Consider the following 16,566-nt stretch of genomic DNA (forward strand, 5'->3'; position numbering starts at 1 on the left):
CGCTGCCGCCGCGGCGGATCGCAGATATCCGGAGCGCAGGCGCAGAGAGAGTGGTGAGAAGTAGCAAGGCTGAGTGAGGTTGGGCTGGCGGTTCTCCTCCCGGGCTTAGGTAGCAGAAGGAGCAGGTGATTCGGCGGTTCAGCATCCGGCTCAGTGCCAGCTCGTGCACCGGTACGCGTTTTCTTCTATTCTTGGTCTAGTTTTAGTGCAGTGGCTGTCCACGAATGAAGTACCTACTGTGTGCCTGGAGCCTTGCAAACATTTTAGCATCTAATTTACAATCCAACCAGCCTGTATCAGAGGTGCTGTTTTCTCTGTTTTTTTTTCATGCCTCACCTATTGTTCATTGATGGTTAGGCTAGGTCCGCCTGACTCCAAAGCTCACGCTTTCATTGCCAAGCTCAACGGGGTCCTTTGTTATATGCAGAGAAATCAGCTTCACAGTAGACAGTCACCTTTTCGATGTGGGCGTCACCACGCCATCTGGGAAACCTTTCCCATATGCTGTCTCTGGCTGGTGACCTTGAGAAGTCCTAAAGGAATTCATAAAGTTTAGGTCAAGTGAGCCTCCTCACCCTGCCTTGCAGCCACCATGGGACAGAACTTAACTAATTTCTTGAGGGAACTTGCCAGTGTGTCCCCAAGGGCCTGGGTGCATAAAGCCTGTGCCCGAGTAGTGTCTGAAGAAGTCTGATGACTAGAGACTGAAGCTGTCCACATGGCAGAGTGAGGAGGAAGGGCTGCATGTCCCTACATGGCAGGACAGGGGTTCCTGTCCCCTCTGGGCTAGTTACACACCTTGGAGGATTGCAGCGTTGTCCTGACAGAACCTTACCTAACAGGGCTGTTTGGTGGCAAAAGGGTCCTCAGCAGAAACGGGCTAGAAATAGGGCCCCTGAAGTGGGACTTGGGGTCAAAATGGGGCATGGTGGAGATTCTCAGTGGAGGTCTCTGAAAAACTGGCAAAGGCATCTGTATTAGTCAGGGTTCTCCAGAGAAACAGAGACAACAGAATATGTATATACAGAGAGAGAAATTTGTCTTAAGAAATTGGCCCAGAGTGATTGCAGAGGCTTGACATAACCAAACTTGGGTGAGGTAGGCCAGCAGGGTGAAGACTCGGGGAAGAGTCCAAAGACAGTCAACTGGCAGAATCCCTTCTTGCTCAGAGGATGTCAGTCTTTGTTTTATTAAAGCCTTCAACTGGTTGGATGGGGCCCACCCACACTGTGGAAGGTAATCTGCTTTACTCAGAGTCCACAGATTTAAATGTTAATCTCGTCCCAAAAACACCTTCACAGAAACATCTAGAATAACGTTTGACCAAATTTCCAGGCACAGTGGACACATAAAGTTAACCATCACAGCATTCTAGGAGAGAAAAGAGTAGCTTTTGTTTGGACATCCTCCATGTTGGAGGAGACAACTCTATTGGACAGGCAAGAAAGATTTGCAAACAGCACCAGCTAAGTTAAAATAGCTTTTCGCCCCTTTATCTCTTATGGCTTTGGGCAGTTGAAAGCAGCCGTATGGAGAGGAAGTAGCCAGAAGGAGAGGAAGTAGACGAAAGAGGGATGAGGAGCAGATTACCTCCCCTTTTCCCAGCTCTATGTCTCAGAGTCTGGATCAGACCTAAGCTGGGGAAAAGGGAGAAGTTAGAAATTTGCATGTGAGATGGAAATTTTGACATCAGATTAGATGGTGTTTTTGTTTATTCATTATTTTTTCACGATATGAGGGGGTGTTTTCCCCCTGATTATTATGGATGATATTTCAAAATGGCATTCTTTCGGGGCGCCTGGGTGGCTCAGTCATTAAGAGTCTGCCTTCGGCTCAGGTCATGATCCCAGGGTCCTGGGATCAAGCCCCGCATCGGGCTCCCTGCTCGGCGGGAAGCCTGCTTCTCCCTCTCCTGCTCTCCCTGCTTGTGATCCTGCTCTCGCTCTCTCTCTCTCTGTCAAATAAATATATTTAAAAAAAAAATCTTTAAAATGGCATTCTTTCTGAGTCAGTTTTAGTGGAGGCACAAAGAGGGAGAAGAAAACAGTAAGTGCACAGTTTCCTTGCTCTCCAAAGCAGGTTCCTTAGAGAGTGTTAGACCTGACAACGAAATTGTCTCCAAACGAGTTTCATGACACTTAGCTCAATATCTAGTTCTAAGTATGAAAGGATTGAAATTGAAGAGGCCGAGAGAGAAAGGATTTCCTTGCAGAACATTGCTTACAACTTGTGGCTGAAGTTAAATAAGTATTAAAATAATTTATTTCAACAAGCATCTCCTTCTTCAGAACTCCCAGCTTGTTCTCTATGGAGTGTAGCACTTTCAGCTCTGCGTTAGATTGGGAGATTTACTTTCTTGTCTTAGTTCTCCTAGATTACAAGTACCTCAAAGAATTTCCTTCAGATTCATCTTGGTATTCCCTAACATGCCTAGTCAGTGTCTGGCTGACGTAGTGAGTCATGGGTGTTTGTTGAAAGAATGAATGAGAAAGCCGTTGACCTTAGCTTGAGGGCTGGTTCCCTGTGCCCACTTTTATAGTTAAACTCAGCACCAGAAGTGACGAGTACTGACTTTGTCACATAGCTCCTGTTCATAGTTCATTGCAGCTTTTTTTGTTACAGCCCAAACTGGAAACAACCAAAATGTCCTATGATATAGATGGATGGTTAAACTATGGTGTGTGGTTATTATTTTGTAATATATACATATATTAAGTCATTATGTTGTACACCTTAAACCTACGAAATTTGTATGCCAATTATATCTCAATAAAGCTGGGGGGGAAACCTATGGTACATCAAAGGACAAAATTACAGGATGGAGAACAGATTAATGGTTTCCGGAGATTAGGAAGGAGGGCGTGATTAGAGGTTGAGTATGTGGAGTATCTTACACAGAGCTCCTAAATCCTTTGGAATTTCCTGGGTGACAGGAACATCTTTTGTTCTAATGGGATGATTCTTAGTGGGCCCCTGGGTGGGGGCTGGTCACCAGAAACCCCAAGCCATGATTAGAAGCTTGGAACTTTAAGCCCCAACCTCCAAGGAGGGGAACGGGAGAGAAAACTGAGTTGATCATGCTTACGTGAGGAAGCATAAAGTCCCTAAAATGTGGGGTTCTCAGAACTTCCGGGGTAGTAAACAAGAACACATCCAGGGCGCCTGGGTGGCTCAGTTGGTTAAGCGACTGCCTTCGGCTCAGGTCATGATCCTAGAGTCCCTGGATCGAGTCCCCGCATCGGGCTCCCTGCTCGGCAGGGAGTCTGCTTCTCCCTCTGACCCTCCCCCCCTCTCATGTGCTCTCTCTCATTCTCTCTCAAATAAATAAATAAAATCTTTAAAAAAAAAAAAAAAAGAACACATCCATCCATGGGCTGGAAGGGTGGCACACCCAAACCATGGGACAGAAAGAAGTTCCTGTGTTCAGGACCTCACCCTATATAATTTTTCATCCGACTGCTCATTTGTACCCTTTAATAAACTTTGTAATCAATCAGTAATAGTAAGTCAAGCATTTTCCCAAGTTCTGTGAGCCTTTCTAGCAAATTGTCCAACCCAAGGAGGGGGTCATGGGAACTCCCAATGTGTAGCCAAGGTGGACAGAACTTGTGGGTAACCTGGGACCCATTTCTTAGGATTAGCATCTAAGGGAGGCAGTCTTATGACCCTGAGCCCTTAACCTGTGGGGTTAACTGCAGTTAGTGTCAGAATTGCGTTGAATTGCAGGACACTGAACTGCTGTCCACAGAGAAATGGAGCATTGTTTGCTACGGAACAGCCCACACATCTGGTGTCAGACATGGTTGCAGCAGTGCAGAAACTGTTCCCAAATGCCCAACATCCTCGGCATCAGGGAAATCCAAATCAAAACCTCAATGAGATACCGCCTCACGCCAGTCAGAATGGCTAAAATTAACAAGTCAGGAAATGGCAGATGTTGGTGGGGATGCGGAGAAAGGGGAACCCTCCTACACTGTTGGTGGGAATGCACGCTGGTGCAGCCACTCTGGAAAACAGTACGGACTCAAAAAGTCAAAAATAGAGCTACCCTACGACCCAGCAATTGCACTACTAGGTATTTACCCCATAGATACAAATGTAGTGCTCTGAAGGGGTACATGCACCCCAATGTTTTTTTTTTTTTAAGATTTTATTTATTTATTTGACAGAGAGAGAGATAGCGAGAGCAGGAACACAAGCAGGGGGAGCGGGAGAGGGAGAAGCAGGCTTCCCGCCGAGCAGGGAGCCCAATGCGGGGCTCGATCCCAGGACCCTGGGATCATGACCTGAGCTGAAGGCAGACGCTTAACGACTGAGCCACCCGGGCGCCCCACCCCAATGTTTATAGCAGCAATGTCCACAATAGCCAAACTGTGGAAAGAGCCTAGATGTCTATCAACAGGTGAATGGATAAAGAAAATGTGTATATATATGCAATGGAATATTACTCAGCCATCAAAAAAATGAGCTCTTGCCATTTGCAGCGATGTGGATGGAACTAGAGGGTATTATGCTAAGCGAAATAAATCAATCAGAGAAAGACAATTATCATATGATCTCACTGATACGAGGAATTTGAGAAACAAGACAGGATCATAGGGGAAGGGAGGGAAAAATGAAACAAGACGAAACCAGAGAGGGAGACAAACCATAAGAGACTCTTAATCTGAGGAAACAAACTGAGGGTTGCTGGAGTGGAGGGGGTTGGGGGGATGGGTAACCGGGTGATGGGCATTAAGGAGGGCAGGTGATATAATGAGCACTGGGTGTTCTATGCAACTGATGAATCACTGAACTCTACCTCTGAAATTAATACACTGTATGTTAATTAGTTGAATTTAAATTAAAAAAATAATAAAAAACCTCTGTTTCCCACTCAGATAGTAAAAATAACTTACACCTGAGTCATCATAATTCACCTAATGCCTTGCCCAGACCTCTGAAGAAGCTCCAAGCACCATGCATTAAAACATAAAAACCACAGAGTACATACATATAAACACAGTAATTTGGTGTTTCTTTACCACCATCTGATAAGGTGCCTCTTTTTCTCAACAGTACCTAATGAGCAATTCCCCATGTCAATAAATCTAAATCTATAAATGGGGACAGATCCAAGTTTTAGAAGCCTGACGCTTACATAATTGGGGAGGGAGAACTCTTTAAAAAATTATCATTACAATACAACATCCCAGTGGCAGTATAATATCCAAAACTGGGGAAGTATGGCAGAGGGAAGTCAGATTGAGAAGAGACAGCAGTTTTAACCAATTACTCTTAGAATATCCTACCTTTGCAAATAATGAGGATAGTGATGTGAACACATGGCAAGAATCGCTCTCAGGGGCGCCTGGGTGGCTCAGTTGGTTAAGAGACTGCCTTCGGCTCAGGTCATGATCCTGGAGTCCCTGGATCGAGTCCCGCATCGGGCTCCCTGCTCGGCAGGGAGTCTGCTTCTCCCTCTCCCACTCCCCATTTGTGTTCCCTCTCTCGCTGTGTCTTTCTCTGTCAAATAAATAAATAAAATCTTTAAAAAAAAAAAAAAAAAGAATCGCTCTCGGGATCTTAGAAGGAGCCAGCGCAGGAAAGGGTCCCTGAGCTCAGGCTTCTTTCACATTGTGGCAAACCTGCCTTTGCCTCCATGATCAGTGGCTGCATAGAATTGTATTATGTGGAGGTACAACATTTTATTGACTTGATTTCCTGTTTCAAACATTTGCTGTCATCAGTAACACCATGATAACCATTCATGTGCTGACATTTTTGTGTGCGTGTCTGATTCTTTTCTTAAAAAGAATTCCAAAAAGCAAAATTTCTGAGCCAAATGGAATGGAAGCTTTTACTACACGTTTCCATGTCATTAACCAGAACGTCATGCTGTTCACCACCAACCCATGCTGCCGTGTAGGACTAGGGCTAAATTCCTTTCAGTTCTGAGCTCTGCTCTCTGCATTGAGCTCCCCATCAGATTCGCTCTCCAGTCCTGGGTTTAGCAGGTCAGCTTCAGCTGGCAGACAGTTCTGCCCAGAACCTGAGTCCCCAGTCCCTTGGTTCAGTTCACAATTCCCTGGTTGTTGGGGATTCCTTCCCCAGCTCTAGTGTGCAGTCCCCATTTACTAGTCTTCTGGGTTAGTCCACGCTGAGAATTGCTGGTGGTGTGCACAGCAATTTCTCTTGGCCAGTCACAGTAACATTTCTTGGGTACTGTTGGTGTGCCGAGATGCATATGTTTGTCTTATTTTATGTAGATAAAGGCTATTGCTAACGGGGATCTCCAAAGCCAAAAAGCCACAAAAATTGGTGGGCACGGGTCGCGAACCTAAGAGCTATTAGAGCAATCGCCCCCAAACCCAAAGACTCCTGTGTTAGGATAAGTTGGTCATCAAACAGGTTAAATTGAACTACGTCACCCACCAGCCTCAAGAAAATTTCCATGAAACGAAGTACACTATAAAACACTGCACAACCCCCACCCAGCAGCACATCCCAATTAGGTATTAGTTTGGCCCCGAGAAACCCAAGGACTTAACCAAAAAGATCCTTAAACTCTGAAGAGTCAAATGTTCCACTTTCCAGCACACCTTTTCAGTCTGTTCTCAATGCAACAGCTATCGTGAACCCGATGGTGCCATTTCTCTGTCCGCCTCTGCAAGACCTTCCCATTTTGCTCAGAGACTAAGACCAAGTCCTTGCAATGGCTTATGAGGCCCCACATGGCCTGGCTCCCTGTCAGCTTCTGACTTTAGCTCCTACCTCTCTCTCTCAACCACCTGCTGTAGCCACACTGGCCTCCTCCCTGTTCCTCTCATACCTGGCTCTTTGCCATCTTTGTTCCTTCTACCAGGAAGGACTTCCCCCCCATAATTCCGCTTGGCTCATACCTTCACCTCCTTTTGCCTTGGTACTTCTTCAAATAATAGACTGTGTGACTTTACAGTTGTTTATCTGGTTTCATCCCCCCTCCCTCCCTCCTGCTGACTTGTAAACTGTGAGGACAGGTACTTTGATCTCGTTTGGGTCTTGTGCTGTCTCAGTGCCTGGATCAGTGTCTGGCGTGATGGGCCAGCCTTCAGTAGAGGCTTTCTGAATAACTGAACGTCGGCCACTGCAAGGATTAATATTATTCTGAAAACCACCTTCTTGTCTTTATTAGAAATCAGTATTTATCCTTTTGTTCTAGAACTTCGATCAGATTTGTTATGAACTGTATTATGCAGACAGTACATCCTATCCCCGAATTAAATGACAAAGCACTTTATATTAGCTGATGGTGGTGGATACAGTGACCAGATCCTCTCTATAATAACTTGATGTTTCCCTTGGCTGGTGTAGGGACCAAAGGCAGGCTGCCACAAAATGTGCCATGTGGGTATATTGACTATTTTAAATAAAAGTTACTTAAGAAACAACTTCTGCAGGGACACTAAGACCCTCCTCTGTACCCCTGACAGGGTTACTGAACCCGCGATCGAGCTGCTCACCTCAGGACCGTCCAATAAGTTGAGTGACAAGTTGTTGAAGCAAGGCATACAATTTATTTGAGAAAGCCCACTAGCCAAGAAGATGGCAGGCTAATGTCCCAGACAACCAACCATCTTACCACCTCCATGCAGGGGAGGAATTTTAAAGGTGAAAGGAAGGAGAAATCAGCCTCAAAGTTTAAGCACATAAAATCAAAGGTTGATTATAATTCTTGAGAGAAGATTTTAGGCTCTAATTGCGGGGTTATCTGTCTGCCTTGACCAAGTCCTTGGTTGCAGTCACTGGGTTGTCACCTGCTTTTGGGTTGGTATCAGTTGCATTTTTTAAGTTCCTTATAGAGCTTTAAACAATATCGATTATTACCTTGGGTACAGTTTAAGCTCTAGATTGTGTTTGAGAGTTACAGGCAGGTATGTTAACGTAGTTTGCTCTGTGTTGTAGGTAAAGGTTTCTTATGTAGAGATTACCTTACTTTCAAACAATTCAAGGCAAGAAGAGAAGGGAGGCCTTCAAAGTGACAATGGTTTTGAGACAGAGCAGGGACTGGATTTGGGTCCCCTCAATCCTGACGCCCAGCATTCCTGGATAGCAGAAACCCTATGCCCCTTGAGCAGCGTATCTTGCAGGAATGTGGAAGCAGGATGCCTACCAAAGAGGGGACTTGACTAGGAAGCCTGGCAAAGACCCAACCAAACCAGTCTGCACCGAGGTTGACCCCAACACTGACTTTCCACCAATGTTATCCCTCATTATAATACTAAAAATCACACCCAGGGGTGGAGATTTAACATGCTCATGAGACACACGATGCATGACAAAGCATGCTCTGTCCAGTGCACCTGCATACTCAACTTCTTGTATCTCTCCCCGCTATATGCTTAGATGTCACTCCTTTCCCACCTTGGCCTCTTTAAAAACTTTCCCTGGCCTTTGTTCAGCCTGAAGGATCCTTTCTTTCGTGCTGTCTCCTTGTTGCTCGAGCATAAGCCCCAATAAATCCCTTGCCTGGGGCACCTGGGTGGCTCAGTGGGTTAAGCGTCTGCCTTCGGCTCCGGTCATGATCTCAGGGTCCGGGGATTGAGTCCCGCATCGGGCTCCCTACTCAGCGGGGAGTCTGCTTCTCCCTCTCCCTCTGGTGCTCCCCCTGCTTGTGTTCCCTCTCTTGCTGTCTCTCTCTCTCTGTCAAATAAATAAATGACATTTTTTAAAAATAAATAAAACCCTTGCCTAGAACTTCCATGTCACAAGTACACTATGAAAGCACACATGAGTGTGTCTTTCCACAATGCCAACTTTATTCAATTACAAAGCAAAGTTAATGCAATTATGAAGTAGGTTCAGGATTCCAAACTCAATGACATTTAACTATGTGGTTACTTTGGCTTCTTAACACGGCACACAAAGCAAAGTATAAGATACAACAAACAAGATAGGACAAGAGGTAAAAAGTTAATGAACAAGAGGCACCTGGGTGGCTCAGTGGGTTGAGCCTCCAACTCTTGGTTTTGGCTTAGGTCACAGTCTCAGGGCTGTTGGATCAAACCCCACATCAAGCCCCACATGGAGGCCTGTGTCGGGCTCCATGCTCAGCTGGGTGTCTGCTTGAGAATTCTTTCTCTGTCTCCGTCTGCCCTTCCCTGCATTTGCCCTCTCGTGCTCTTGTGCTCTCTTTCTCTCAAATAAATAATCTTAAAAAAAAAAAAAAGGGGGTGTACCCAGTTTGCTACAAAAATCCTCCCCTTTTTAGGGCGCCTGAGTGGCTCAGTCGTTAAGCGTCTGCCTTCGGCTCAGGTCATGATCCCAGGGTCCTGGGATCGAGCCCCGCATCGGGCTCCCTGCTCGGCGGGAAGTCTTCTTCTCCCTCTCCCACTCCCACTGCTTGTGTTCCCTCTTTCGCTGTGTCTCTCTCTGTCAAATAAATAAATAAAATCTTAAAAAAAAAAATCCTCCCCTTTTCAAGGGATTTAATCAGTCTTGGACCCTGGCAGACTTCTGGCTCTGCTAGTTCTCAGTTCTGGATGTGTCATCAGCCTGTGCTGGTTTTGGGTGATGTCTGGTCTTAGAGGCAACGCCCTTGGCTGCTGACATTACTGCTTGACATGAGTGGCTCATCTTGCTCTCTACATCCAATCCCCACCCCCCCCCCCCGGTCAATTTCTATTACTTGGCCAGCCCCAAAACCCGAGTAACAATTATTGTTTTGGTTTCCAGTTTCGGTTTCCAGTTCTGGTTTTCAGTTTCGGTTTCCAGTTTCCAGTAAGCAAAACCTATCTCATTGGCTGTGCTCCAGTCAAAGAGGGAGTTGTTATAAATATCCAGAGTCAGATCTTCTGGAAAACACATCCAAGCTCAGACTTTGGAGTCTATTACATAGAAAATCTGCTTCTAGGTAAGACAGGGAGGGGTGGACAGAGGCTGCTCTCTCTTCCGTGGCCTCCAGCCTCTGGTGGGTGGTGGGCTCAGTGCATGCAAGGGAAGCCCATGTGAATCTGCTCCCAGAAGGCTCTTTTGTTTTTCATGAGGTCAGTCAGGAGGGAGGGAAGGGAACTCTAGCCCACACCTGCCCTTTGGCTGTGGGACTCTGGGATGATAAGCCTTGTTCAAGCCTGGGTGGAAGTGGGCTAAGCAGAGGAAAAAGACAAGTGTCAGGAGGAACCAAATCAGAGACATTCCAAGCCCAGGCTTTGGAAGCAGCTGGACTTGGGACAAATCACTTGCCCCCTCTGTGCCAGAGGCCTTTGCTCATCTATAAAATGGGGATAGTAATCTCTTTGTTCTCATTGTCTTAAGTGAGGATGATGGGGGATCGCTGAGCCCACCAGTCGAGAAAGAAGTCTTGAGACGTTTTACGGTGCAAAAAGGTGTTATTTTATAGCACAGGGACAGGACCCATAGGCAGGAAGAGCTGCACGGGATTGGGAGGAGTGACTGATTATTATATACTTTTTAATAAGTGGGGATAGGGATAGTATAAGTCTCTAAGGAGTTTGGAAGCAAGGCTTTCAGGACCTCGAGGGACTAGCTGCTGTTAAGCTAGGGTTACTTTTAGTCTGTAATAAAACAAACATGAAGGCATTGAGGCAGCTATGAATTCCTGGAGTCATGTCATGCTGCACATTTCAGGTATCTATCAGTGAGCTACAAGCTGTAAGGAGATTGAATTTAAGCTACGTTTTTCTTGCCTTTGTTTCCCTCGTCGGGGATGGCATGAGAACAGGAACCCAGAGAAACTTGACGACAGTGTGTGCCTTAAAACATAATTGGTTCTTATTTCCTAATTCTGGTGCCTTTTAAACAGCTCTCTGGAGGGACACCTGGGTGGCTCAGTTGGTTAAGCGTCTGCCTTGGGCTCCGGTCATGATCTCAGGGTCCTGGGATCGAGCCCCGCATCGGGCTCCCTGCTCAGCGGGGAGCGTGCTTCTCCCTCTCCCTCTGCTGCTCCCCCTGCTTGTGCTCTCTCTCTCTCTGCCAAATAAATAAAAATCTTAAAAAAAAAAAAATAAACTGCTCTGTGGAAACTTAAGAAAGTCCCAGAAAGAGCTAAGAAGTTGGCACTGCAGTTTGGGAGGTGGGAGGAAGGAAGCAGCCCGCCTGGAGAAAGAAAGGCCACTTCCTACCCTCCCTTAATCCTTTCCAGGACCCTTTCCTGACCTGCTGCCCTGACAAGCTCAGAGCGGTCTCTCTGTCCCCATTGGAGCCCCTCGAGTTTTTCAAAGTTGTGGGCATGACCCCCACTTCGGGTGTCCCCTCCCCCCATCAAAGCTCCACCCCGTTCAAAAAGAAATAAGCCCACATTGGAGTCATTTGCCCCCCCACCACAGCACACCAAGACTTCATCACAATGTCAACCTCTCCCAGGAAGGTGACCTTTTGAAAGTCCACCTGAAAATAAATATAAAAAAAAATTAAAAAAAATAAAAAAATAAAAAATAAAAATAATAAAAATAATAAATAAATAAATAAATAAATAAATAAATAAATAAATAAAAATTAAAAAAAAAGAAAGTCCACCTGACATGTCCGGCTCAGCACTAGTGAGGTCGTCTGCCACCTGCATTTCTCCCTGGTGTCCTGGCCTGAAGCAATCCTTTCTTTTCTTTTGCTGTTGATGCCTTACCTCACCTTTTCCTTCTTAGGAAAGCCTTCATTTTTGCGTAGCTTCTCAGAGCATCTCTCTGCTTGCTGCATGGACTGCTGCCCTGTGACCAGGGGGCAGGGGGCAGGGTGCAAGAGCATCAGGCTCAGCCACTCGCCGCTGACAAAATCCAAAGGCAGAGAGAGAGAGAGCAGGGGTGACACAAGAAAGGGATTTATTTTAGTGAGGCCAATGCAGGGAAGACAGTGGACCAGTGTCCCAAAGGCTGTCTCCAAAGTGCTGAAAATATTGCCAGGTTTACATAAGGAAAATGTGGGACAAAATCAGTGCGTACTGCAGATGGACAGTGAAGGTCATTGCCTTGGGTCTTTATTGCTGGGGAGTGGAGGGGTAGTTTCGGTTCCCACCGTGGGAGGCTTGGCCCGCCCAGGCTCCTGCCTGAGTTAAAAAATAAGCTGTAAGAGGAACCTAGTCAATTAGAAAGGAAAACTGAGGTCGAAATGGAGGTGTTGAAATCCTTTCAGCCCGATATGTGCATGATTTGCTGAATAAAGCCAATCAGATCCTCACATTTTCTTGGGTTGAATTTTGTCAACAGCCGTCTCTGCAGATTAGACTCAGGTTGATGCTTGTCACTTTCTGCACCATGGAATTCTTCCCAGTAGCCACTTCAGTGTCTTCCCTGGCTTCTAAGGTAATGGGGTCCAAAGTAATGTCAGTGAGCCTGGCCAAAGCCACAGAGGTGGTGTCCGTAGGTGAGTGCTCCCAGAGGGGCTGGTGGGGGGGCGAGGAGATGGATGGGGAGGGACAGAGTCCACTTCTAGCTTCACCTCCTTGGTTTTCACTGACGTGTCCTGATTTTAACAAAATTCTTCAGTTTGGGCCCATTTTCTTCATTAGTTTGTGTGAGCGCCCTCTCCAGTCTTAGCTATTTATTCTCGCTGTTTATCTTCCCTTTTGCCTCTGTTATATAACAAGAATTCAATCGAGTACATTTTAAAGATCTAACTGGCTTTATCAGTAGTCAGTTTATTAATTTGGCCAGCTTCCCAGTTAGCAAGGAGAGGGGAGCCCCAAAGGGCTACAGAAAATTCAAGTTTTTAAAAGGTAGAGAGCAGTAAAAAAGAAATTATTAGGAGAGAAACCATTGTTTTAGGCAAGGTCACCCTCCTAAGGAGAATGGACAGGGCCCCTCAGTAAATTCCCTAGTGCTCTCTGGGAAATCCCATGTTGACTGGTTAAGGGTTATATTCCTGGGGGACTGAAACTGCTGTCAGGTTAGGTATTAAGTCTTGGTTTACACTTGGGGCCTTAACGGAAGTGACGCCATTTTGGGCCTGTGATTTTCTTTTTTAACCGCCCCCCCCCCCCAGCCTTCATTAACTCCCTCCCTCAAAGTCAACCTTTCTGATATGCTTAATGTGTATCTGTTTTTCATATGTATTTTTGCAAAATGGGTGTTAGCTTTCTGTTTGCAGGTGTTTTAATTTATGTATAGAATAGTATGCTGCCGACCTCATTGTATTGCTTTTTCCACCCTGAGAACTATGTTTTTGAAATTGTCAGGGTCACCAAGTGAGTATTTAGTGCTGGCTTCCAATTGTTGCAAACACTGCCACTTAGCTGTCACTCTCCTGGTGCAGACACCCAGGGCCCTCCCTCCTTCCCCAGCACAAACAGCAGCATAGTATGGAATGGGGAGGACGGGGCCTCCGACCCTGTGCACTCACCCTCTGTTCTTTCTCAGGACTCACCCTGTCATCCACAGCTGCTCTGAGCCAGGCCACAACTTCCCTGGGATCCCTGCTGGGGACACTGAAAGCCTCCTGCCTGCTGGGATCCCCTGTGGTGAACTTGACTGTTTTCAAGGTTGGAGGTAACTGGCCCTGGGTAACCCAATACATGCAAGTTTGACAAGGAAGTCAGGGAGTCCATGAAGGCTTATTGCAGTCTGAAAAGATTTGCTGAACAATATGAGAAAGTTATGTAATCTCCCACTAAGAAAACATTGACCCTGAACTGACATCCTTGTTCAGAGAGCGTGGCATCCTGTTCCTTCGCCTTGACCAACACCAAGCCCTAAACCACTCTGCCAAGTATCCCTCGTTCACCCAAGAAGGGATGCAGGGCAGCATGCCTGCTTTGCCACATCTGTAGGGGTGTGTTTGTTTTTGTTTCATTTTGTTTTGTTTATTTTAAACAAATCAGGCTTGGATGGCAGAGAGAAAGAGAAAGATTCATTTCTGCTCTCCCCACAAACAGCCCCCCATCGACCAAGCCACACACAGATTGAAAAAAAACACTCTATGTGATAACTGGGTTTTCTGGAACGAGGACCTCAAACCCTGTCTCCAGATAACTCCAGGTTAAAAAAGCATGCAAATCCATTTGGGACAAGTCATTCGAGTCTGGAATCAGACTCCCTAGCAATCCTTGCCAAGCTCAGGGCTGCAGGGTCCCCTTCCCCAGAAATCCCCCATGTCTGAATGAAGCAGGGAAGCCTCAGGTGAGGTCATTTCTTCCCGTCTCCAACATGGGCAGCGCCATCACCCTAGGTGGGCTGTAGGTTCAGGGAGCCAGGGGGAGGCCAGTATGGATCCACTCACAGAATGTTCTTTGGTTTCTAGCCAAAGCTGCAGCAGCTGTGATAGGAGGAGGTGAGTCTCTGCAGGGAAGGGGTTCAAGTCCTTATCTGGCCCCCCCAAGCCTGGGAGCAACCATCCTTGTCCAGGCCTTGTACAGATGTTGGGGAGGAGGTGAATCCATGGAGATGGGCAGGAAGCCAGGAACAGGAAACAAGCAGCAAGGAGCTTGGACCCATGGGTGTCATGGAAACTGTACAATGGACACAGTCCCAGCAGGGTCCCCATCTCCTCTCACACAGGACATTCACTGTGTGACCCTGGGTGTGTCTTTGAACTCTTCCGAACTCCTGTTTCCTCTCTGAGAAATGGGCCATGCCCGTAGTCTCTCCTGAGCTCAGAGTTCACCCCCTTGCCTGGCCCCCCTCCCCCGCTGAAGCCCCCTGAGCCTGATTGAGTGTGTGTGGGGGGGTCCCTTCCCCTGAGCCCTCCTCTTAACCCAGCTCCTCCCCCCACAGCCCTGTCCACGGCGGCCGTGCCCGCCATGCTGAACGCCGTGGGCTTCACCGGGGCCGGGATCGCCGCCTCCTCGCTGGCGGCCAAGATGATGTCCGTGGCTGCCGTTGCCAACGGGGGCGGGGTCGCCGCCGGCAGCCTGGTGGCCACGCTGCAGTCCGTGGGTAAGTGTCCCCGGCGGGGCTTGCTGTGCAGCGTGAGGAGGACAAGAGCCTCAGGACCCAGCCCAGATCTTAGCCTCACCTACCCTCAGTCTCTGTCCCTAAGTGTCACCCTCCAGGTTCTCTCTGGGAGGTGCAGGAGGGAGGGACGGAACCCTGGCCTGGGGTGTGCAGGCTTCAGGCTGGCTATCCGCAGTGGGTTGGCTGGGTGCCTCAGGGATGTGTGCCTCACCTGGGCTCAGCCTTTTTCCCTGGAGAGTGACAGCTCCCGGTTCTGGCTTTCTCCATTGGAGTGCATGCCCCAGGGCTGCAGGCCCCTGCCCTCCCAAGGCAGAGATCCTGAGGGCTTTGGGAAACAGGAGGGTGCTGACTGGGGTTCCGGGGCCTCAGACCCTCCCGAGGGGCCCTGAAGTCTTTGACCTCACGGTTTTGTCCCACGGAGCTGGCCCAGTTCTGCAGCTCTGAAGAGCTTGGCTCCTTCCCACTCTGCTCACCCTCTGCTTCTCCCCTAGGAGCAGCTGGACTCTCACTGTCATCCAAAATCATCCTGGGCTCCACAGGGACAGTGCTCGTGTCCCGCATGGTGGGCCTGTAATAGTTTCCCGCCTCTCCGCCTGCAGAGAAGAGCCCTGCCGCCACCGGCCCGCCCGATGCAGGGAGGGACCAACCCTGGGTGACAACTGTACCCTGAGGAAAATAGGAATAAAAATTGTTATTGCAGCCCCTCCTGAATCCCTTCCTTCCGGCTTGAAGTCAGGGGGTCGGGTCACTCCTCTTTCCCAGTCTTATGGTCAGAGTGACATGGCGTAGGGGTGCAGTCAGCTGGGATGGGCCAAAATGTGCAGACCGGTGGCTGCCCCTGCCCAGCTTGTGACTCTGTGTGTGACTCGGGGTAGGCCACCTCCTCTGTGGCCTTCATTTGTCCCTCTCAGCATGGGGAGTTGGTTCAAATGACCTCAAAGATCTCAGCCAGGGTGGGTGTTTGGCTCAGTTCCTGGGCAGTCAGGAACCGGGTGGGGGCTGGGGGCCGGCGGGCGAGGGCATCCCTCCAAGCTGCAGGTCTAATGGCTCTGTCCTAAGTGGCCTGGCTCAGAAGGCCCAGGCCCCATGAGTCACTGCTCCATCCTCAAGTTAAAGTCCACCGTCCAGCCCTTGCTGTTCTCCTCAGCAGCTAGAAGGGAAATCTAGTTTGCCGGGGGCTCTGACCTTTCTAATTCATGGCCCTAGTCCCTAAATGTCGTCCTCCCAGAACAAGATCTTAGAGAAACTTCTCTTCGCTAGGATGGCTTCCAACTCGGAGCATGGGAAAACTGGCTTATGTGCTGATTTGCTCCTCCTTTCCACAACTCTTGGGGCACATGCTGTGGGTCAAGCCTGGCCAGGTGCTAGGGAACTTGCTGGGGAACTTGGACTTTTTCTAGACAGCTGGGAGAGTCTGCTGGGGGGATGGACCAACAGGTAGACAGCCATCGATGCTGTGCTCTGGTTAAGTGCCATGCCAGAGGCCAGCCCAGGGCTCCGGGGCCCAGCAGAAGGCATGGAAAGTCTTAGTCTCCTATAACAAAAAGCCTATAAACTGGGTGGTTTATAAGTAACAGAAATGTATTTTTCACAGTTCCAGAAGCTGGGAAGTCAGAGATCAAGGCACTGGCAGCCCTAGGTTGCTGGTGAGAAGTTGTTTCTTCGAGGGCCCCTTTTTGCTGTGCCCTCACGTCATGGAAGGGCAAGA

The 16,566-nt window shown here is 48.1% G+C and overlaps 1 protein-coding gene across 5 annotated transcripts; it reads left to right on the plus strand.

Annotated features, from left to right (window-relative positions):
• Window positions 1-33: 33 nt before the first annotated feature.
• LOC123861893 (interferon alpha-inducible protein 27-like protein 2) lies at window positions 34-15,557 on the plus strand. Of its 5 annotated transcripts, none has more exons than XM_045901453.3 (6): window positions 34-171; window positions 12,177-12,333; window positions 13,326-13,454; window positions 14,206-14,235; window positions 14,679-14,840; window positions 15,350-15,557. In XM_045901453.3, exons 2-6 carry the CDS (start codon window positions 12,204-12,206, stop codon window positions 15,430-15,432), a joined length of 534 nt encoding a protein of 177 aa, XP_045757409.2. In that variant the 5' UTR covers window positions 34-171; window positions 12,177-12,203; the 3' UTR covers window positions 15,433-15,557. The 5 variants fall into 5 exon arrangements, with proteins under 5 accessions (XP_045757409.2, XP_054369835.2, XP_045757408.2 ...); XM_045901452.3 differs by lacking the exon at window positions 34-171 and adding an exon at window positions 9,712-9,871; XM_045901454.3 differs by lacking the exon at window positions 34-171 and adding an exon at window positions 9,712-9,871 and having other exon boundaries at window positions 13,347-13,454.
• Window positions 15,558-16,566: the final 1,009 nt, after the last annotated feature.

The sequence above is a fragment of the Mirounga angustirostris genome, unplaced genomic scaffold, assembly GCF_029215605.1.
Source record: "Mirounga angustirostris isolate CCGP_5_RB_7025 unplaced genomic scaffold, mMirAng1.0.hap1 SCAF_9, whole genome shotgun sequence".
NCBI classification, from domain to species: Eukaryota; Metazoa; Chordata; class Mammalia; order Carnivora; family Phocidae; genus Mirounga; species Mirounga angustirostris.

What these genes read in the sequence shown, in the direction of transcription:
- LOC123861893 (XM_045901453.3), top strand. Translation starts at nt 12,204, where the DNA reads ATGCTTGTCACTTTCTGCACCATGGAATTCTTCCCAGTAGCCACTTCA. An exon ending in CACAGAGGTGGTGTCCGTAG is followed by an intron (nt 12,334 to 13,325) that starts GTGAGTGCTCCC and finishes GTTCTTTCTCAG; the next exon opens with GACTCACCCTGTCATCCACA. An exon ending in AGCAGCTGTGATAGGAGGAG is followed by an intron (nt 14,236 to 14,678) that starts GTGAGTCTCTGC and finishes CTCCCCCCACAG; the next exon opens with CCCTGTCCACGGCGGCCGTG.